Source organism: Melitaea cinxia, chromosome 13 (genome assembly GCF_905220565.1).
Source record: "Melitaea cinxia chromosome 13, ilMelCinx1.1, whole genome shotgun sequence".
Classification (NCBI taxonomy): domain Eukaryota; kingdom Metazoa; phylum Arthropoda; class Insecta; order Lepidoptera; family Nymphalidae; genus Melitaea; species Melitaea cinxia.
This window is the reverse complement of record NC_059406.1, coordinates 9,578,309-9,601,969: the sequence shown is the minus strand read 5'-3', so window position 1 is coordinate 9,601,969 and position 23,661 is coordinate 9,578,309. Positions and strand designations below refer to the sequence as shown.

Genomic DNA, 23,661 nt, shown 5'->3' with positions numbered 1-23,661 from the left:
TGGCGTGTTGGCGTGTTGGCGTATTGGCGTGTTGGCGTATTGGCGTATTGGCATGTTGGCGTATTGGCACATTGGCGTGTTGGCGTATTGGCGTGTTGGCGTATTGGCACATTGGTGTGTTGGCGTGTTGGCGCATTGGCGTATTGGTGTGTTGGCGTGTTGGCGTGTTGGCGTGTTGGCGAATTGGCGTATTGGCACATTGGCGTATTGGCGTGTTGGCATGTTGGCGTGTTGGACTGTTGGCGTGTTGGCGTATTGGCACATTGGCGTGTTGGCGTGTTGGCGCATTGGCGTATTGGTGTGTTGGCGTGTTGGCGTGTTGGCGTTTTGGCGTGTTGGCGTGTTGGTGTATTGGCGTATTGGCATATTGGCGTGTTGGCGTGTTGGCGCATTGGCGTATTGGTGTGTTGGCGTATTGGCGTGTTGGCGTGTTGGCACATTGGTGTGTTGGCGTGTTGGCGCATTGGCGTATTGGTGTGTTGGCGTGTTGGCGTGTTGGCGTGTTGGCGAATTGGCGTATTGGCACATTGGCGTATTGGCGTGTTGGCATGTTGGCGTGTTGGACTGTTGGCGTGTTGGCGTATTGGCACATTGGCGTGTTGGCGTGTTGGCGTGTTGGCGTGTTGGCGTTTTGGCGTGTTGGCGTGTTGGTGTATTGGCGTATTGGCATATTGGCGTGTTGGCGTGTTGGCGCATTGGCGTATTGGTGTGTTGGCGTATTGGCGTGTTGGCGTGTTGGCGTGTTGGCGTATTGGCGTATTGGCGTATTGGCGTGTTGGCGTGTTGGCGTGTTGGCGTATTGGTACATTGGCGTGTTGGCGTATTGGCGTGTTGGAGTGTTGGCGTGTTGGCGTATTGGCGTGTTGGCGTGTTGGAGTGTTGGAGTGATGGCAGATTGGTGTGTTGGCGTATTGGTACATTGGCGTGTTGGCGTGTTGGCACATTGGCGTATTGGCGTGTTGGCGCATTGGCGTATTGGCGTGTTGGCGTGTTGGCGTGTTGGACTGTTGGCGTGTTGGCGTGTTGGCGTATTGGCACATTGGCGTATTGGCGTGTTGGCGTGTTGGCGTGTTGGTGTATTGGCGTATTGGCACATTGGCGTGTTGACGTGTTGGCGCATTGGCGTGTTGGACTGTTGGCGTGTTGGCGTGTTGGCGTTTTGGCGTGTTGGCGTGTTGATCTGTTGGCGTGTTGGTGTGTTGGCGTATTGGCACATTGGTGTGTTGGCGTGTTGGCGTATTGGCACATTGGCGTGTTGGCGTATTGGCGTGTTGGAGTGTTGGCGTGTTGGCGTATTGGCGTGTTGGCGTGTTGGCGTGTTGGAGTGTTGGAGTGATGGCAGATTGGCGTGTTGGCGTATTGGTACATTGGCGTGTTGGCGTGTTGGCACATTGGCGCATTGGAGTGTTGACGTGTTGGCGTATTGGCGCATTGGCGCATTGGCGTGTTGGCGAGTTGGCGTTTTGGCGTGTTGGCGTATTGGCGTGTTGGCGTGTTGGCGCATTGTCGTATTGGCGTGTTGATGTGTTGGCGTGTTGGGGTTTTGGCATGTTGGGGTGTTCGGGTGTTGGCGTATTAACCTCAAAAGGGAGTTGATTTCTAAAGATACGTTATTTGGACACTTCCTCACCATCTATAGAGCATGTACATTTTAAATTTCAAGTCTCTTACTTCAAAAAAATAGGGCTTTTATACAAACTACCAACCCCCGTTTTACCCCCTTAGGGGTCGAGATTTGTAAAATCCATTCTTAGCGGCTGTTTGCGCCCTATAAGGAGCCTACCTGCCAAATTTCAAGTTTCTAGGTGTTATAGTTTCGGAGATTTCGTGATGAGTGGGTCAACTTACCATCCCCCGTTTTAACCCAAAAAGGTAGTTGATTTCTAAATATACATTATTTGGACACCTTATCACCATCTATAGAGCATACATTTTAAATGTCAAGTCTCTTACTTCAAAAACATAGGACTTTCATACAAACTTCCAACCCCCGTTTTACCCCCTTAGGGGTCGAGTTTCGTAAAATCCGTTCTTAGCGGATGTCTACGTCCTATAAGGAGCCTACCTGCCAAATTTCAAGTTTGTAGGTGTTATAGTTTCGGAGATTTCGTGATGAATGACCTTTCGCGTTTATATATATTATAGATTATAGATAACAGCTTAAGGATAAGTCGTGTATCGAAAATTTTATGAATATTCAGAGCTTCATGTTAATTAGGACCAAATACTACGAGTAAATTAGTTATGTATAGCTAATGAACTAATGAACCAAACGCTGAAACGTTACAAGCACATTCTTTGAAAATCTTCTTTATATAAAAGGAATGAAATCTGACTAAGCGTTACAACTGTGAGCATTTTGCCTTTCGTCCTCTCTCCCAAGAGATTTGTCCTGAATTTCGGAATAAACGGTATCCAATGTCGTAGCTCGTTGTATGAACTTAGTCGTGACAGAGATACACAAATCAAAATTGTTTTATTAGTAATTGTTTTATTAGTTAGTTAAGTAAACGGCAATACACTTTAGATGTTTCTGGTGTTGCAGGCGTCGATAAGCTACAGTAATTTCTTACCATCAGGTGACCGTAAACTGGTTTGCCGACCTAGATATTTAAAAAATTGACTATAGAGCCAAAACGAAAATATTTTCAAAATATCTGCTATGTTTAGATTGGATCAGTTGTATTTATTATTACGACCGCTTTGGTGTGATGGTGCGTGTGCCGTGTCGGCGGCACCTAAACACCGACGGTTGTAGGTTCGATTCCCGCTCGGCTTGTTTTTATACAAATATTTATTTCTGTTCTGGTTTCTAGATCTTGTGGGTCACCCCCCCATATAACGATCATTACTCATAGTGGGTAATATATCCGCCAACCCGCAGTAGAGCAATGTGGTGGATAAAGCTCTTCTCCTCCTCCTCCTCCTTTTCCTGCACGGAGTTTTCCAACAAGGATGCTTTTCCTACACGGAGAAAGAGGCCTATGCTCAACAGTGGTATATTGCTCAACAGTGGTATATTGTGATAATTTAATATATTGAAATTGTTTAAACTTAATTTAAATTGAAAAAGTCATTATTTCTTAAGCTTCTCTATTGATTTAATTTTGATTTTAGTTTTTAGTTTTAATTTTAATTTTGATTGAATTTTAATATTGTTTTTTTTTTTAAATTTTTTATTATTGTAATTTTGAATTTTAGTATTTATTTTAATTTTTTAATTTTAATTATTGTAATATTGATTGAATTTTAGTATTGAATTTGGTGATCATTTTAATTTTGGGTTTGATTGAATTTTAGTATATTGATTTTGATGTTATTGTTATTTTTATTGATTTTTGACTTGGTATAATTTGTTTGTTTGTCATTTGTCACAATTGTTGGAACTAACATAGTTCAGGAAAAAATGTAACTAACTAACAAAAATATGGACATATGTCTGAAATAAATTGTTATTATTATATTATTATTATTATATTAAAGGCTGAAGCGTATGTAGTTAAAAAAACCTTGTTTTCAAGATTTTTTTCTCCTTAAATTTAAGATATTACATATATTAAAATATTTCACTTTTTGGAAATAATTAACATTACAGGCATAGATAATCTATTTTAATTATTAGCCAGTTTAGGAATCTAAGAGAACGAGTTTAAATTTTGATTTACTTAAAATTAATTTTGTATTTTCATTGCGATAATTTTTTTATTTATGTGATTTGTTCTTTTGTATGTTAGTTTCCTTAATAAGCTTTTTGATACAATTTATATAATAGTAGGTAAAAATTTTAGTACAAAAGGATGCCGTAAACCACCAAAGGGTACTAATGGAGACTTTTTGTACTATTTTCTCAACAGTAACGTGTAATCTAACGACGCATATTTGAATGTTGTTTTTATGTTAATAACCATGCTATAAGCTAGCTTCATACTATAAATAAAGACATTCTGTAGTATATTTAGTATTAGTATTGCACCCGTGCGAAGCCGGGGCGGGTTGCTAGTCAAAGATAATTCAAAAAGTACTTGTCACTTGTCAGATCTCGATTCAATTTAAATGGGACCACATGACAAGCACCACCTGCCGCGCGCCTGTATAAGTCGCCTGAGTTGCTCAGTAATTAATGTTTTGAAAATATTAAATATTTTAATAATCCTCAAACGAACGCGGACGAAGCCGCGGGCACAGCTAGTTATTATATATGTAGAAACAGTTTTTACAGCAAACGAAAGAAAGAAAACACGCAAAGAATACTTTAGGTAAAGGTAAGTAAGTACCTATTTGATAAAATCTGAAATTGTATCTTAGGAAAAATAAGCTTTAAACCAAAAACTATTTTATGTTTATAGAAATAAGACATAAAAGAACTTACGAAGGTAACTCGTGTTCGGCGGAGGCTTAATAGTTTAACGTGTTCGCCTCAGAATAATGGAAGACATATAAATTCGGGATATATTTTTTTCTAATCCACTTTGTTTCAAGTTACAAATCGAAACGAAATTGTTGAATTCAATTTTGCGGGATTATAAGTTGAAGTAAATTATGTAGGTCGTGGGCATGTATGATGGATTAAGGATCTACAGGCAGCCCCGATTAGAATAATAATTTTCAAGCAATAGGACTACCTATTTGGATCCATACAAGTATAAATAATAACTTTTTTTGTTGTAGATTACATAATTATGTAGGAAATATGACTATTTATAAATTGGCTTTTAAATATATATGAGATCCGAAAATAACTTCCATTTATCAATCTATCAACTCAAATTATTGTATCTATAACATAAATTGTTTGTTAAGTAGTTCATTATTACAAATCTCACCTTATATTCGCCGATATCTGACACGGAGCAAGTAAGCACGGCTTCTCTGCCTAAAGCTACTGTTACGTTCTCGATGGGACCAACAAAGTTGGGCTCAATGTCACGGAGGGACACCGTTGGACCCACTCTGCTTAAAGGTGACGTTGTCTGATACCGTATGCTGCTCTTCACCACTGCAACAAACGGTAAGGCTATAAATAATTTTTCAAACCTGTCTATGTCACATATTTATTAATAATTAAGCTTAAAGTAAATGTAGCTGTCTATCTATTGAAGAATTTCTTTAAAATATTTAAAGTTAGAAAAGGGGCCACGACCATAGCTGTACTTAAAAACGAGGCTCAAATTATTAGTCTGTTTATTTTTTTAAATGAGATTCAAAAAACTTTTGCTGATAATTTTAAGTTGGCAACATTTTTACAGAGTAAAAGTTTTTGAAATGTAAAGCTTGTTAATTAATTAACTGCTATTAACCTCAATGCCTTTGACAGGAGACGACACCGTGCTATTTTTAATTTGTACGATTTTATTTTTGTGTTACCCACACATTAGGGAATTCTAAACATTTTTTTAATATCATATCAAAAATTGACCACTCCAGCGGGGATCGAACCTGCATCTCCGACTAACCGTGTTGGTGCTCTAGCTAATTAAGCTATGGAACGATGTACCCGCTAGATAGAAATTTTTGATATGATGATTTTATATTCGGTCTAAGCGGCCGTGGCGCCGTCATAGATTTTCACTGTAATATGAATCTTTGAATAGTTACGGGCTTCTGTAAAGAACTCACTATAGACGTAGGTAAGGTGGTAATGGAACTCTGTTATCCCTAAGTCACCCCTTACGACACCAACGGGAAGAGAGGTACAATTAAAAACTTCAAAATAACAGGTTTATTTTGTAGAGTATATAACTGTAAATCTACAAATCTTATATATACTTAATTAAATGCAATGCCTAGATATGCAGAAGAAATTAGGTAACATTTAATAGATTAGTCTCTAGTAAACTTTTTTGATACAGTAAAATCATTTTATCAATTTAATTAAAAGTACAACGGGTTCAAATACTATATGACATGAGAAATCAAAATCTATCAGTCCATTTTGTCAGCCTTATAAATTACAGTTTGTCGAACTAATCTTGTCAAAAATAGATTTTATCGTGAAATGAAATGAGAATGTCAAAACGTATAAAAGTCCCAAATCAGAAAGCCTTTGCACATCGGTCCTCTTATTTACATAAAAGTAAACTTTTATTGCATGAAAGAATTTTTCGCAAATCATTTTGTGTTAGGCGCTCGACCCTTACTCTGTCAATCACAAAAACCTGCTAAAATATTTTTGGCGTGCCGTTATTATTTCTATGTAATAATTCTCTCTTACGAGGAGAATAGCTTACTCATTGAAAAAAAAATGTATTTTATTGTTTTATTTGCATCATAAAAGATAGGTTATTTAATTTTGTGCAGTCCTTGTGGGTCTCCCCACCGTGCCTCGCAGAGCACGTTAAGCCATCGGTCCCGGTTGTTATCATGTACGCCTAATAGCGATTATTACTCATAGTAGGGAATATACCTGCCAACCCGCAGTGGAGTAGCATGGTGGATTAAGCTCTGATCGTCCTCCTACATAGGGAAAGAGGCCCATGTCAAGCGGTGTGATATTACAGGCTGACGCGTAGTATTAGCGTATATAAATTTAATTTATGAGTTGTATTATCTTCTTTTCGATTTTTCTTTAAATAATGCCTTTATTTTCACGGAAATTAAATTTTCTCGTCATATTTTCCAAATATTAAATATATGTTCAAAAAAATGTCATGTAAAAAATAAAAGTATATAAGTGTCATTGTTGCAGTAAATCCGCAACACTTATCGTTACACCAAGTTGTTTATTCACGCGATAACTTTATTCATTTTTATCACAAAATCTCGACGTACAAATTTTAAGGCTGCTCGTAAACCCATTCAAAGTAACGTTATTTTATCTGCATTTTTCCAGCGCCTAAATCCTTCAGTGACGATGTCATAACAAATTTAATGGAAGGGAAAAAGAATTTAAGGCGGTTCTTCTTTCTTTTATAAATTGTTGACCCTTATTATCGCAACCGGGTAAGGGTTGAGACTGGGCGTGTGCAGCCGATGTTTGGTTCGGCTTCTAATCTTACCTCTGAATGCTTCTTACGATTTTTACGAGGCCATTACGGCTTTCTACGAGCCAGTGTGTTAAATTGTTGGCGAATAAAATTCCCAGCTATTTCATTATTCGGCTTAAACTCGGGGTGTTTCTTAGGTAATTTTATTGTTATTAGGATGTAAATCTCAATGTAACACACTTTAAAGTTCGCCCTCGCATTTTGTTTTCAGTTAGTCCTACATTTTTCTACTACGTTTTAGGTCGTCGATTTAATTCAATTTACGATTCATTAAACATGATTCACAGTGACTTCGAAACGCTTCTGTGTAAGCTATCTCCAGGATAATAATGATGAATCAAAGTAAACGTGGACGCCTAAATGTTTTATTTTAAGCGAATTTGAGACAGTTTGATCCATAATATTATCTACACAAGATTGGATTAGCTCGTAATAGATAAAATACATATATTTTTATTGATTTAATGTATTCCGTATTCTTTCTCTATATAAACTATGTTTGCGAAATTACATACTCTTCTCCGCCAGACAATTTTCGTAATATTGGAACAAAGTTTTTGCTTCACGTAATATATAAATATTCTGTGAGAGTATTGAACGGAAATTTATACAGTGACAGATAATAATAATATGCTTTATTACACACCATTAAAAGATACAAAAAAAAAGAAGTACAATTAGAAGTAGATGTACAAAACCGGTCTTATCGTTAAAAGAGCGATTTCTTCCAGACAACCTTTGGGTATAGGACAGGGCATTTAAAAGTGGTTAGGAAGTGTACAAATAATTGTTATATAAATAAGAATAAATTATAAATATATAAATACAAACAATTCTTACATAATATTATTAATAAATATTATTTATATCATCTAAAGGTGAAAAGACAATCATGGCATATTTAGCGACAATTAGAGCCTTAAGATAGATACTAACTTTTATAAAAATTTATGTGTAAGCTCCGACACATGACCGGGGTTTATTTGTTAAGAAAGACTACAGTGGTGTTTATATATATATATATATATATATATATATATATATATATATATATATATATATATATATATATATATATATATATATATATATATATACTAGCTGACCCAGCCACGCGTTGCTGTGGCACAGTAAATATAATAGATTGAATCATTTTTTTAGCAATTCTTTTGATACAATCAAATTAATATAAATTCTATATTCAAACGCGCCATCTATAATCTAGAAATAGAAGTATGGCGCCATCTACTGTATATCTATAAAACTTAGATGCCAAACTGCCATCTATTAGGATTTTATAGAACTAACTGATAAATACATACAATAATTGAGACAAAAACTACCAAGTTGAACCAAATTAAAAATGCTTACATAATTTGATAAAAATTGGTTCAGTAGTTTCGAAGTTACATACCGACAGCAGTGCCACTTACCGGGTCCAATTGAGATTGGTTTAGTAGTTTCGGAGTTACATACCGATAGCAGGTCACCTGTCGGGTCGAATAGAAATAAAAACTACGATATTGTCAAAGCCACACCAATTTACAGGTGCTTACAAAATTTGATAAATTGTTCAATAGTTTCGGAGCTACATACTTATAGCAGCGCCACCTACCGGACCTAATTGAAATTAAAACTACCCTATCTTCCAAGTGGGACCAAATTACATATGCTTACAATTTGATAAAAATTGGTTCAGTAGGTCCGGAGTCACAAACCGAAGGCTGCGCCACTTACCGGCTCCAATTAAGATAAAAACTACCATATCTTCCAACTCAGACCAAATTATAGATGCTTACAAAGCTTGATAAAAATTGGTTCAGTAATTTTGGAGTTACATACTGATAGCAGCGCCACCTACCGGGTCCAATTGAGATAAAAACTACTCTATGAAAATGCAGAAAATAAGGCACACAATTATTAGAGAGAAGTCAGAAGTGATCGACGCATTAAACTTCGCTATGAAATTAAAATGGAAATGGGCTGGACATGTATCTAGATTAACTGACGAAAGATGGACGAAACGAGTTACAGAGTGGACAGGTCCGCAAGGCTACAGAAGAGTAGGAAGACCACTTACGAGATGGGCTGACGACTTAACACACACCGCAGGCCGAGACTGGCTAGACATAGCTAAAGATAGAGACACGTGGCATTCTCTGGAGGAGGCCTCTCAGGTAATGAGAGGGGTTCTTGCATCTCAACTATATATTTCTAAATTTATTTATTCTGATTTTTATTTGCATTGACTGATTTATTTTAAATTGAGTTATTGTAATTTCATTGTTGCAGTAATAATGTAATGTAAACCTTGACAAATATTTTTGAATTTGAGTTATTAATTATAAGCTATATTGACAATTATGAATGTAATATAAATACCTTGACAAATATTTTTTATTTATTTTTTTGAATTTGAGTTATTAATAAAATTATTAGCTTTATTGACAATTATGAGTGTAATGTAAATACCTTGACAAATTATACAGTCAATCAGACAAAAATTATTCATAAATGCGATATTAAAAAAATCAATTATTAATTATTTTTTTTTACAACAATAGTTTTTTAATAATTTGTCATTATATCATGGTTTATTTATTTTCAGTCTGATAATGTTATTACATTTTTTCAACAATTTTAATGCAATAATTTTAGTCAAAAAATCTGTAATAAAATGACGCAAGAAATAAAAGGCTTTTTTATTTTTTATTTTTTTATTTTTTTTATTTTATTTATCTCCCAAGTTAGACCAAATTACAGATGGTTACAAAATTTGATAAAAATTGGTTTCGGAGTTACATACATTTAAAATGTTCATTGTTAACGCACACCCCCACAATCCTTATTGGGGGTGAGTTATCATAAAATCCGCTCATTGATCATTTCTACATCACATATAAGAGATTCCTACCAAATTTAGAGCCGATAGAAGCTATAGTTCAAAAACTGGAATTTGCCATTGTTGACGCCCAAGCAACCCCCCGTATTTGGGTGGAATTTCTTAAAATCTGTTCTTAGCTGACCTCTACTCCGCGAAAGGAATATTCCTACCAAATTTCAAGTTTCTACGCCTTATGGTTCCAGAGATTTCGTGATGAGTCAATATATAGGTGGAAATCTCTTATATATATTTAGATATATTAAAACTAGGTGTCTAAGTCGCACCCACTTGGGGGTGCTTCCCCGGTCTAGCTGCATTTTATTTTGAGCAGGATATTTTTTGCTGTGTCCTCAGTTAATTGAATCAAATTATAATTAATTAGAATATAATTTAAATACAATTTGCAAACATAGTGTTGGACGTTTTCCAGCCAGATGGAACGACGTTTTAAGGAGCTGGCAGTGACTGGATGCTAAAGCGGGTGATTGGGTCTTGTTGCATGCCCTAAGCACGGCTCTAACAGTCCAACGTCATACAAAAATCAAAACAAATATTGACGCTTGCAGTTCGTATTAGTAGAGTAAATGCTAATATACCTAACCAGTCAGTTCAGCCTATTGCAGTCTAATGCTGAACATAGGTATCCCCAAGTTTGCGCCAGACATCCCAGCTTTCCGCAATCTTCATCCAGCCTACATCGGCAATCTTACGTATATCGTCGGTCCAGCAGGCCGGAGGAGTTCCCACAAAGCGTTTGCCTATATACTATTATAATTATATTTTAAATGAAAAGCTAAAAGTGCAATCAAACTCTCAGTGTTACTCAATCACATAATTTCACTCCTCAATTGTTTTATAATATGGGCTCTATATTGTTTCTAAAGGAGTAAACTCAACATATGCAAACTTCACTCCAAAAATAAAATAAAAAAAGTAATTATAAGAGTAGTTCTACTGGTTCAATGTTGCACCCGAGTATAGATATTAGAAAACATAGACTCAGCGAAGTGCCAAATACGGGTGTTTAGGAAGTTTGCCAATGTAAATAAGACTGTTTTGTGTTAACCTAGTAATTAAGTAGGTATTTTATTACAGCCTGCCTTAAACCGTTTCAACGTCCAAGCAATATTTTCTAATCGTGATAACTATTAAAAGTTTGAAACCCTTATATAACATACAAAATTGTCGTTTAATTTAAATTCATTTTACAATTTATAGAGTAATTTGTCTGACTGTCTAACGATTAAGGTAGGTCATTTAAGAAGCAAGTGTAAGTATGAAAATTAAATAAATTTATAGTGAGGTAGTAACAATAGTGTATTTCTTGTAACATATGTATTTTTTTCTGGATTAGTGTGACCTTATTTGATTTGTGTGATGAAATTATATTTGGACTTTTTTTAATATAACTTTATCTACACATATTAATTAAATGTTATAATATTATGTAGCACAACAGGAGCCTGTATAAGTTTTAAGTGTGTGCTAAAAAACACGACGCACACTCCAAATACTTGTACTTGAAATAATTGACTTATCACAATAATTAAACGGGTTAAGAAACTCAATAAGCTTGACACAATTTTCATAGGTACGAGTATAACCCCCGTGTTATACGCGCCTCTTTAAACGTTAATACCCCTTAATGCCTCACACTCACCCATGTCAATTCTGTGTCAACCTGATCCAAATAACTCGATTTGTATTTTCGTTTCCGTTCAATAAAATAGTTTCAAACATTTAACTTCTAATATCAGCGAGAGATGACATTGTATAATGATAACACTTTCTCGTCTATAACGTTTTATTTATGGAGGGTAAGATTAAAGACTGTCTTAAATGGGAATCAGTTGAAACGAATAAATATATTTGTTTTACTTTCTAAGAGTATAATAATAACTACGCAAATGAAAAGGTTAAGTAATAGATATATTTTACTAAACAATAATGTGCGCTTTAGAACTGTTTTTTTACTCAAGCGGTAAATCAATTGCTTTTGTTATTTAATATTGTTAGACAATGAAATACATAAACGTGTCACATCTAACGTTCCCCGATATAACGATAATCCTGTGTCAGGGTTCAGGAAATACACACACCGCTAACTCAAACGCCTTGTTATCGTTTCCTACAGAATAGGCAATAGTGTTTATTACATTTATCAAAACCAAGCAATAGTAAGAGTCATTAACAAAGTTGCTCACGTTTTATGTGTATTCGTATATTATTGACGGTTGATTATTACGTTCAAATAAAGAAATTGGAAATCAATATATACATCGTCCGATTATATTTTATTTTATTGGTATTAAAAAATGGAGTCCAGAATAATAAAAAAGTAAGCTAAATAAGTTTTGGAAAATTTTCATAAGCGTGTCCACAATGTACTTACTATTTCAAGCAACAAAATCTAGATATTTAAAATCTAAAAATTAAATAATAATAAATATATCTAATATATTTATATATGAATGCGTGAAGCAAAACTTTGTTCCCCTTTTTACGAAAATTGCGCGGACGGAGGATTATGAACTTTCGTCCACTTATAGTTTATACAGAGAAGTGCCGAATACTAATACTTTTTTAAATAAGCATAAAAAATACATTAAATCTATAAAAAATATTACACACACTACCATGTATTTTACACACATCCACGCATATATATATATATATATATATATATATATATATATATATATATATATATATATATATATATATATATATATATATATATATATATATATATATCTACGCTTTTGTTTAATGTTCAAACTTATCATCATTACAGCCTATACAGTCCACTGCTGGACATAGGCCTCCACAAGTTTACGTCAAAAATAACGTGAACTCATTGTTCAAACTTATAATTTAAATTAATTATGGTCGAATTTCGACTACTGGGCGACTCTAGTAATACAAAATGTGCTATATAGCAAGGACAAAGGTCGTTAATCTGTTTATCCATACACATATAAGTAAAATTGAAGTGTCTGTCTATGATTTCAAAATAACTGTATTTGTTCCAGTGCATTTAGTTATTTACACGATACTAAAACACAAACAAATGATTTTTAATTTTATTTCTGCCTTTCTGTTCGTCCGGGCTAATCTTCGGAACGGCTGAACTGATTTTTATAAGACTTTCAGTAGAAGATAGACGAATTTGTCAAATAAGATATTATATTTATCTTGGAATTCTCGCGAAATCGTTATTTACGTGAGACAACCGTATTTACCGCGCGCAAGTACCTAACCACCCAGATATATATGAAATAACCTAACGTTTTCTATTAAATACGACAATTTTGCGAGCAAATCTATACATCTACAGTGATATTAAAAGCTGAAAAGTTTTTTGTTTGTTTAAACGCGCTAATTTTAGGAACTATTGGATAGTCCATGTACCAAGAAAGGCTATAGGTTATTTCTTCCTTAAATTAACGCGAGCAAAACCGCAGGGCACAAGTAGCTTAAGTAATAATAACGTGTTCTTTTAGAGCTGTGTGTGTGTATGTGTGCTAGTGGTCATTACATATTTGATGAATTGTCAGTTTTATTACACGTCAAATAACCGAATTTTGATTTTTTATGTACATGTGCTGTTCCACTAATAAAATAAATGAGAGTATTATTTATAAATCTCGGAATGTTTAATTTTAAATAATGATAAGTAAAATAAATTAAAATGGTTTATATCTACATAATTTTTATTACTTATGACTACGTAAGTACAAATTTGGCATATTCGTAGTCTACAGTGTTTCCCTTTTTTTTAAGTTTATTTATACCCATATTAATGTATAGCTTCGTTTTTTTTTTCACGTCACATATTAAAAACATAAAATCTTTACCCATTCGATAGTTCATTTATTTACCAATTCAAATCTGTAAAATAGTAGTCAAGAAGCTCTAAACAACTCAAAATAACGGTTCTCTTAAAAAATCCACTTACATTTTTAAATGCGTCATGACATGTGAATTTAAAACTTAGTACAATCATTATATATCCAATACTAATAAATATCATTTCCATTCGTAAATACGCGTGAAGATACTATGAACAAAATGTAACTAAATACTACTAATATACGCTACGCAATAAGTATTCATTAAGCTATAATAACCTTGTTATTAAGATCTATACTTGTGTAATCAGTATGAATAGCCGGTCAGAATCAGACCGATACGAACAATAACAATACATGTTAAATTAAGGAAGACGAAGTACAAGACCTAGTACTAATGAACGAGCGAATAATTTCCAAAGTTGTTTGAATGGCCCATTATTCTTGATGAGCGGGCAATCTATCACGTGAGCTTTCAGCAGGCTGTAATTAAAGTGTGGCGAACCCTAACGTTAGAGGTCGATGTTTATTACACTAGGTATATGCTTTATATAAAAACGGGGTAAAACCTCGTTTCTACTCAAGTAAAAGTTGTGTAATGACGCGTTGGTATGAATTCCTATATTTGTAACTAACATGCTGTTAGTAACACTTTAAGAGTTTATTTTCTAGAGTAATATTTATAGTAACTTTGAACGTAGCAATAATTGTCACATCTTTCGCTTTTTTAATCTTATATTTTCATTTAATTATAATTTTTGTACATTATAATTTACAACGCCCTTGTATTAAGGATTAATGGCGGTATCTTAATGTTAAATCTGAGAGGTTAAACTGCCCGTTTGTATTCAGGGGTGAGATTAATTAGCTTGTAATACTCGTCAAACGGTATTTTCTGCTACAAGTTTGTAAATTCACATACGGAATTGATGCGAATATACCTTAGATGTAAAAGTTAACTTCTTGTGAATTGGCCTTAATGAGAAAATATATTATTATGGGTTTCAATAAAGTATCGGTTTTATTCGCTTATTACAATAACACACTTCTTTTCACACAATTTTTTGAAGTCATATCATGTATCCTAATCAAGAAAATACGAATGAGCCATATTAGTTCTATTTGAATAATATTACCATTACCCTTATTAGTTTTTTTTTTTATTATATAAACGGTATTTTATAGTCAATTTGTTTATATATTCACCACATTTTTGCACATTCAGAATAAAATTAAAGAAAATATCTATATTCGAACTTAAAAAAAAATGGCTAGCCCAGTTTTGCTATTTTTTTTTTTTGTATGTTCCTTAAGGCGCACGGAAAGTTTTCATACTTAAAAACATATTTAAAAAAATTTTTTACTATTTACTTTTGACAGAACGAAGTCTATCCGGGCAGGCAGTCCAGGCAGTATTGAATAAATTTTATGGAATTCTATTCACGTCATAACTATAGTAACACAAAAGAAGTAAAAAGTTTGCAAACATTTTTCTAGATTCTCATCATCTTGTTACCTCTATAATAAGAAAGAATATAATGAACACGTATAAATAATCGCAATAACTTTGAACGTATTAGTTCGACCTTCGTAGCATCTTTTTTCGTATTACTCTCCCTAATTTATCCAAGGCGTGTAACAATAGCTATGTCATCAATCTATTTGTATACGAAGCATAGTATCTATCTAATAATGATTCTCCATATTGTAAAACTATATAATGAATTATTGTAGAGGATTCTATTTAATAATTATTTAGCGAAACTACGTGCAGTAAGGCAGAAAAAATTAAAAAATTATGAAATTTTTCAAGTATATGTGAAAAGCGGAATTGAAACTTTTGTAAGCTCTTTAAAACTTGGGAAACACGGACTTGAGCATAACGTAAAATCCATCAGTGCAGGCCTCTGATCAAGATTTTACTAAAAAGAGTTAAAATTCAAATAAATTTATTCGTTGTATACGCCGCCCACAAACAAAAAGTACTGAACAATAACAGTACCTAATTGAAAATAGATAAAAGTATTTTGACGAATATAAATAAATAAACATACATATCACACTCGAAATGAACGCACCCTGCTAGGATCTACTACTGTGTCAGTCAAAAACCCACCCACACAAAAACACATACACACAGGTTCAAACACACACAATACGCAAAAACAATCCTTTAGATCGTTACAAAAATATGTATGGTTAGATCAATGTCGTGACCACCAGCACGTCAGCCAATACCGTGACTGCTATCGTCACATATATGTAAACATTAATTTACAAAACCAAACTATTAATTTACAATTGAAGTGGATGTAATCAACAGACCGATTACCTACACAAAGTTAATTCACTGTAACAATTAGATGGCTCATGTGATGTTCAAAATAGGATTACATTACAGGTTACGAGAATAAACATAGATGTTAATATGATGAGAATAATTTAAACTGTGTAATTAGGGCATTGAATTGTTCACATGATGAATCAGTTATATCAAATGTAATATATGTATTATTGATGTAATGAGGTCACAGTAATTATATGATGTACTCACGTATATGTATATGAACTTTTTATATTACGACAATATCCAACCTCATTTTGTTACACATCGTTATAAATCGCGCTGAGGCGCACATAACGCGAGGCGTACATCACGCTGAGGCGTACATCACGCTGAGGCTTACATCACGATGAAGCGTACATCACGATGAGGTGAAAATCACGCTGAGGGGTACATCACGCTGAGGCATATATCATGCTGTGGCGTGCATCGCGCTGAGGCGTAAATCACGCTGAGGCGTACATCACGCTGGGGCCTACATCCATATGAGGCAAAAACCACGCTGAGGCGTACATCGCCATGAGGCGTATATCACGATGAGGCGAAAATAACGTTGAGGCGAACGTCACGTTGAGGCGTGGATCACGCTGAGGCGTATATCACGCTGCCCCGCAGCAAGGACGTGCATCGTCGACGAGGGGCACAACAAGAGCATTGCAGCCAGGTCGAGTCTAGCTCTACTTTAAATACGCTTCAGCCTGTAACATCCCACTGCTGGGCAGGCCTCTTTCTTCATATAGGAGAATAAACAGAGCTTAATCCACCACGCTGTTCCAATATGGGGTGGCGGATATATTCATTACTATGAGTAACGATCGCAATCAGGTGTACATGATAACAACCGGGACCGACGGCTTAACGTGCTCTCCGAGGCACCGCGGGGAGACCCACAAGGACTGCACAAACACCCAGACTATGGCAAACACCTGTATGGCCAATACAAATGTTTGTCTGTGCGGGGATCGAACCCCCAGCGCAACAGCCAAAAACCAGTGCATCTACTATACATTAATTTTGGTCAATGGGAACCAACGATTCGGAAAGTAGTTAGTACGCCGTAGTACGCCGTAGTAGTAGTACGTTGCGCCAACGCGGCGTCTACTTTAAATGATAATATCCAAATATTGTCACCCGTAGAACGGTATTTGGAAGGGGGTGATGCGGTATACCCACATTGATACGAACTTTTTATAATATTAAAATAATATCAAATCTCATTTTGTTTTTAATTTTTTATAAAAAAGTATTTTTGATAGATGTCAACAATTTATATTTATATCTTGTTTTTTTGGAAGAGTCCTAATTGGTAAACAAACCGCTGTCAATCGTAATTCACGTTTTTTCCGCATTTATCACTCACTTTCACAACATATTAGCTTACGGACATTTGTAAAACTCCATTTACTATTTATTTCACTAAAAACAAATATCAATTTATCATTTTAAACACATAAAAACTACAAAATACGAATTCCGAGAGTACAGATAACTAATATTTTCGAATATGACATTTCAATATCTTTTTTTATAAGGCAAATAGGGATGTGGTCATAATATTTTTAGAAGTGAATGAGTATAAGTGAATGAACAGCATGAGCGATAAAATAGGCCATGTTCTTTAACTATATTTTAAAATTTCACAAATTATAACTTGTTAAATAATATTACAGTAAAGCGATTTGTTATTTATTTGTATTTTGTTATTAATTGTTTTTTTTTCTTCTTTTTTTTATGTTGAGCGCACAAAAAAAATGCTTACAAAATATTGCAAATGTCAATCATTTATGGTAAAGTGTTCATTGTAAAGGTTTTATTTTATATTATGAATATTTCTGAATATCAATTTCATCCTGAACATTTTTAATGCTATCCCATATAATATTAAAGTATACCACATAGCAACGGCATAAACGTTTACTGTAGTTCACAGGAAAAAATTTTGAGACTTTAGGATGAGACTTAAGATTACCCAATGAGAGCTTCGTGGAGTACAATGTTATTAGTCCTTTTTTTAGATGTTAGAGAGAGTGTGCCGCCGGCGCAAGGTTTTTTATTCATAGTAAATACAAATAATGTGACAATAATATTAATAGGGTCGACTTTTTTTAGACACAGGCGGCCCCTTTAATTTGTTGTAAATTTTATTTTTGGCTTTTTTTTTACCGACCATATCACATAAACGAAATATATAGGGGACTGTCCACTTTGTATGGGGGTTTCGGCCCCGAGTGGACAGTCACTGAGAATAATAATTATATATTAAGTTAGTAGTACTAACAAGTATGAATTAGAAAAATGATATAGTTTTGTATCCAGGTGTTTCATTTTTTGTTTTTTTGTGGATAATTACAAGAAGGTTTCTGAAATAAAAAATCATTGTTTTGTTATTTTTGTTTTACTAATCGGATTCGTACGTTAACAGAATGTTATCTAAAAACTAGGCAGGTAGATTTATAAAATCTTGAAACCTTTTTCAGCCCAAAAACCAAATAATTTCATGACATGGCCACAACAACCTACTGTCCGTCGACCAACCATGCAGTTGCAATAATATTTTTTTGTGGCTTCTCTGCCTGACCTTTATTGTTTACATATAAAATAAATACAAAATATATTTTCCTACTTATGAATATGCCTACTGTGTATTTTACGTCGCAGTAGTGATGAATTCTCGGTTGACGGAAAACCTTACAGTAGGTTGCTATATCACCATGAAAGCAACATCGAAGTCAAATGAATGTATGAAACAAAAGTCTGTAGTTTAGGGTTGCCATAATAAATAATATTTTCAATAAACAAATAAATCGATTAAATCGATAATCGAATTTAATATAATTAATTGCTTGCTTTTTATTTAGTCAATAACAATGTTTCTAAAATAGTTTATTTTTCACCAAAGTTAAATGTTTTTTTACTAAATACACTTTTATAGACTTTTTTTTGACTTTTTTCTTATTAATTCGATTTAACAATACTTTTAATCGATTTTAACAAATAATTGATTTAAAAATATTTTAAAATCGATTGTTCGTTAATAATAATTGTTTGTTTAAGACTGGCAACGTGTTGTAATCAAATCACCAACCGAAAATAAACTAGAAGTATATAATTAATGAATTAAAATACTTATTAAATAAACTTTTCATCAGTTTATATTGATAAAACTGCAATTCACGAATAAACATGATTTAATTTATGAAAATTATTGGTATATTTGTTTTTTTGTATGAATTCTGTTCACCTTGGGCCAAAATGGACAGTCCCCTTTGTTGCCTTTTATGCTCGATGCTCGATTAATATTTTTTTTCGTAATTCTGTACCTCTACTAATTCTTAGCAAAATTATTTAATATATTATTAGTTTTTGAAATAATTTCAGCAATATGGTATCATTAAATATTTCGATGTAAAATTAATTTTACTTTGTCTATGGCTTATTGATACTGTTCATTCATTTGCTCTTTGTGTCACTTCACTAAGCTACACTATACTCTAATTGTCTGTGGTCATAAGTACGCCATATTTGTTTACCAATTAGGACAATTCCAAAAAAACAGACCTTACATTTATTCATGATTTATATTTTGCTATCAAAACTGCAATTACATTTGTAGAACATTTTGTATAAAACTATACTTTTTCATTATTTTTGTAAAATCCAGTTACAATATTTTACGCAACGTTGCGCTTATAATTCAAAACTTTATTTTATGTTCTTCTAAAAACTAACATTTTTTTTTTATAAAAGAGAGTTGCACATACTCATAAAGTATTTGTCTTGAATCTTTTAGAATACTAACCGAAATCTGGACGAAATTTTTTGAAAAATATAGAACACGAGTATGGTGTGGTAACAGTGCAGTGACCGTTATGCTAACTCGTCGTTAATTATTATATTACCTACAATTTTGGTTCTGTTTTGCTCCTGATTTACTGGGAGAGAATTACAATAGGATTAATTACTCCTTTGTTTAAATTTTTTTGTACATCATAAAAGCGTCAAAGTAAATAAATATCACTACATACTTATTTAAAGCTATTTTTTACACGTATTTTCAACAACTTTGATCAATATAAAGGCTACATCTCGGTTGTAAATGATTACGTCACTTTATTATTTCAGAAACCAGTGAAACACCGCTTATATATAAGTTTTAACGTTAAGCGAATTTATCCTGTCCAAACTATAAGTAGATTTGTTTGTGTAGCCACATTTGGCAGTGTTTTCGCAGTAACGCTTTGGATAAAACTAAAAAATTCGTGCGACAGAGTTAATAAAACAGTTGTAAAAGTTTTCGCTCACATAATAACGAGGCTAAATGTTTAGCGACTTTAATACGGTGCAGGTGAAACTTTTAATTGGCGTCTAAAAATGATATATAAAAGTGTACGCTTCAAATATTTTCTTACGGGAACGAGTCTTTAATCGATCGTTGAAATCAATTTAAATTTTTCATAAATATATTTCCCATTTTGCATTCCTCTTATCGCATGTAGATTGAATGAAAAACTAGTATAGTTGGTAGTTTTTATATACTCTATATTAGCGTTTTATAATGTTCTTATCCATTGTGGAGGAGCAGGACACGCTTCAAGCGTACACTGCTAGTTAAGTTGATTAAATTTTATAAGTTTATTTTGTTCTTTATAATATACTTTTTGATAAAGAAGAATAAACACAGCTTATAGATTACATATAAATTAGTAAATAAACACAACTTATGACAACATTTGAAATCTTAAAACGTTATAAAATCCTAGTAAATTTTAAATATGACAAGTAAATATACCTACATACCAACCATTGAAAGACATTTGTTTCAACCAACGTTAAACAAAAGTATGAAACTTAATTCCGATATAATTTCATGAAATCGGAACATCGATTCGATTGGATCGAGAACTCTGAAAAAAAAAATCTTTCAGTTGTAAATAGTACTGCAGCAACTTAAAAAAAAAGTCAACGACACTAAAAGAGTGTTCTAAATCCGTAAATGTTCTTAATATGCGATCAACAGTCAACATACTTTTAGTTCCGTTATACTTGTATTTCAGATACAATGACAAGAATTTTTCGACTTTTCATTTTCAATTTTCATGTTCAAAACAAAGACCATTACTTTTTACAGAAATTAATACTCACTGGGTACTGTTCTGAACTTTGATTGTTCCGTTTTAAAATGGGTTACCAAATATTCCCATTTCAGTGACATTTTTACTCGCTAATTAGTTCGAAAGTTGCATTGTAACTTGTTAGTAAAGCTCTTACGATGCAAGGTAACTTTTCTAATTTATGTCGTAATTATTTTTTTCCTTTCACCTTCCGTTGTGGAAGAAATTCATATAAGTTTGGTTCTGTCCGTATGTATAATAGCTGTTGGGACTGTTAGTTACGTTACTTATCACATATTTAATGCGCATAACTATATTTCTCTTTAGAAATCGACACTATTATATTGTCATTTTTATATAGAATATATCTGATAAAAATTAATATTGATTTACGTAATTTAATATCCAAAAATACAATATGTCGGTGTACGTATCACACAAAGGCCACTAATTAAGCTTTAATAAAATTTGTAACGTACCATAATTAATATTGTTTTTGAAATGCTCGACGTTTCGGATACTTTACAGCAACCATGATCAACCATGGTCAGTCCTCTCGGGGCCATAGTATAAAATCCGAAAAAGTTGTTTCATAGTATTAATATGGAAAATTATTATGTTAAAATAAATAATTGAAAAAAATCTCATTTAAGCAAACGAAAAGCTATATAGCATAAAATAACCTTCGAACAAATCGTGATCATAATTGGATTCAAAACGTAACTAGACGTTTGACCCGGTATGGGTTCAAAACTTGAAACGGCGCTTAAAATATAATAAATGGTAATGGTACATTTTTCTCTTATACGAACCGCAGAATAATTTAGTACCCTTTTAAGACACATGCTATTGTTTTCCTGATGTCGAGAAAGATATGGAACGGATGAGGTCACTACGGCCTGTTAGCCAGAGCGAACGTGTTAGCGGGCGACAATGAGAGCTATATTTTATTCTGAAATGTCGACCTGTACAAAACGAAGCCACACATAATGGCCTCATCAACATAATAGTAACGTTCAGTGAAATATAATCAGCGCATCTTTTATGAGTTTTATGTGTATTTCAATCGATATGCTCGGCAGATGGGGTTTTTTATTGTCTCGTATAATGTAGCTTGATAATATTGTTAACTAACCACCCTGATATGGTGATGTGATTGTGTATTTTATTTATTTTTGATATTATTCGGTAATTGTCTGCACGAAGCGTTAATATTCGGCTGTAATGACACTGATAAGTTAAATTTATGTAAATAAATACATCTAATAAAATATAATGCTTTTTATATATTTACATTTTTTTAATTTATAGAACTTGAGCACTTTTAACAGGTTTTGTGATATGTATATTGGATATATAATGTCCATTAAATATGTGAAACTCAGTAGGAGGGAGAGGTTTTGAAAAAATAACGAAATATCACAAGGAGGGGGTTTCTAAACCAGAAAAACAACTTGACGTCTTTCCGGAAAGTATCACGATATGTAGTTTTCCAAATTTTAATTAAAGTATGTGTGCTGTGTGGCTACGGCACTAAAGAATTTAGCCACCCCCTCTCTTCCCGTGGGTGTCGTAAGAAGCGACTAAGGGATAGCATAGTTCCACTACCACCTTGAAACTAAGGAAGCCGACCGATGGCGGGATAACCATCCAACTGCTGGCTTTGAAATACACAGGCCGAAGACGGGCAGCAGCGTCTTCGGTGCGACAAAGCCAGTACTGCGGTCACCAACCCGCCTGCCCAGCGTGGTGACTATGGGCAAAACACATGAGTTCACGCTATTTTTGGCGTACACTTGTGGAGGCCTATGTCCAGCAGTGGACTGTTTAGGCTGTAATGATGATGAATGATGAATTAAAGTATGCACTTAAAGAGTATATTCTGAAAATTAAAATGTACTTTGCAGGAAAAAGTACACATGTCCATTGGGTATGGGGGGATTGTCTAAAACCTTACCACATAACACCAGAGGCAGAGGGTTGGATGGTTAAAAATATACAAATATCAAGTGATTAATGGACGATACCGACTTGGAAATTGATAGAAGAATGAGAAACAAACGATTGAATTATGTATAGAATTATAGGTTATTGTTCGATTGTTAGTCAACCTTAACACGTGAATTTATATCATAATATATATATATATATATACAGTTGCGTACGGATTCATATGTATGTATGATGTATATACATTTCAGCAGTGTACAAAATAATAATATTTAAATTATTAACCATTAAATGCTTATCGTACATACATTTATTAAATACTTAGAAATCATGGCGTTATGACATATGTGTATATAACATATATATGAGAATACCCTTAACCTTACACACGAGATAACGACCTTCATTCATTTCCAGTGATTGATGACTATGATTAAACATATTTCAGTAGCTTTAAAAGTAATCTAACGTCATAAAGAGTAGCGCGAAGAAAGTTAATTTAATATGAAAATCTCGACAAATCTTTACGGGAAATATT

General features: G+C 33.5%; 1 protein-coding gene across 1 annotated transcript in view; it reads right to left on the bottom strand.

Annotated features, from left to right (window-relative positions):
- The window catches only part of LOC123658888 (protein amalgam-like), a 77,693-nt gene that overhangs the window by 42,271 nt on the left and 11,761 nt on the right, over window positions 1–23,661 (bottom strand). The window contains exon 2 of the mRNA XM_045594178.1: window positions 4,824–4,996. Within this exon, the coding sequence (XP_045450134.1) occupies window positions 4,824–4,996 (173 nt within the window). The remainder of the gene's footprint in view (window positions 1–4,823; window positions 4,997–23,661) is intronic.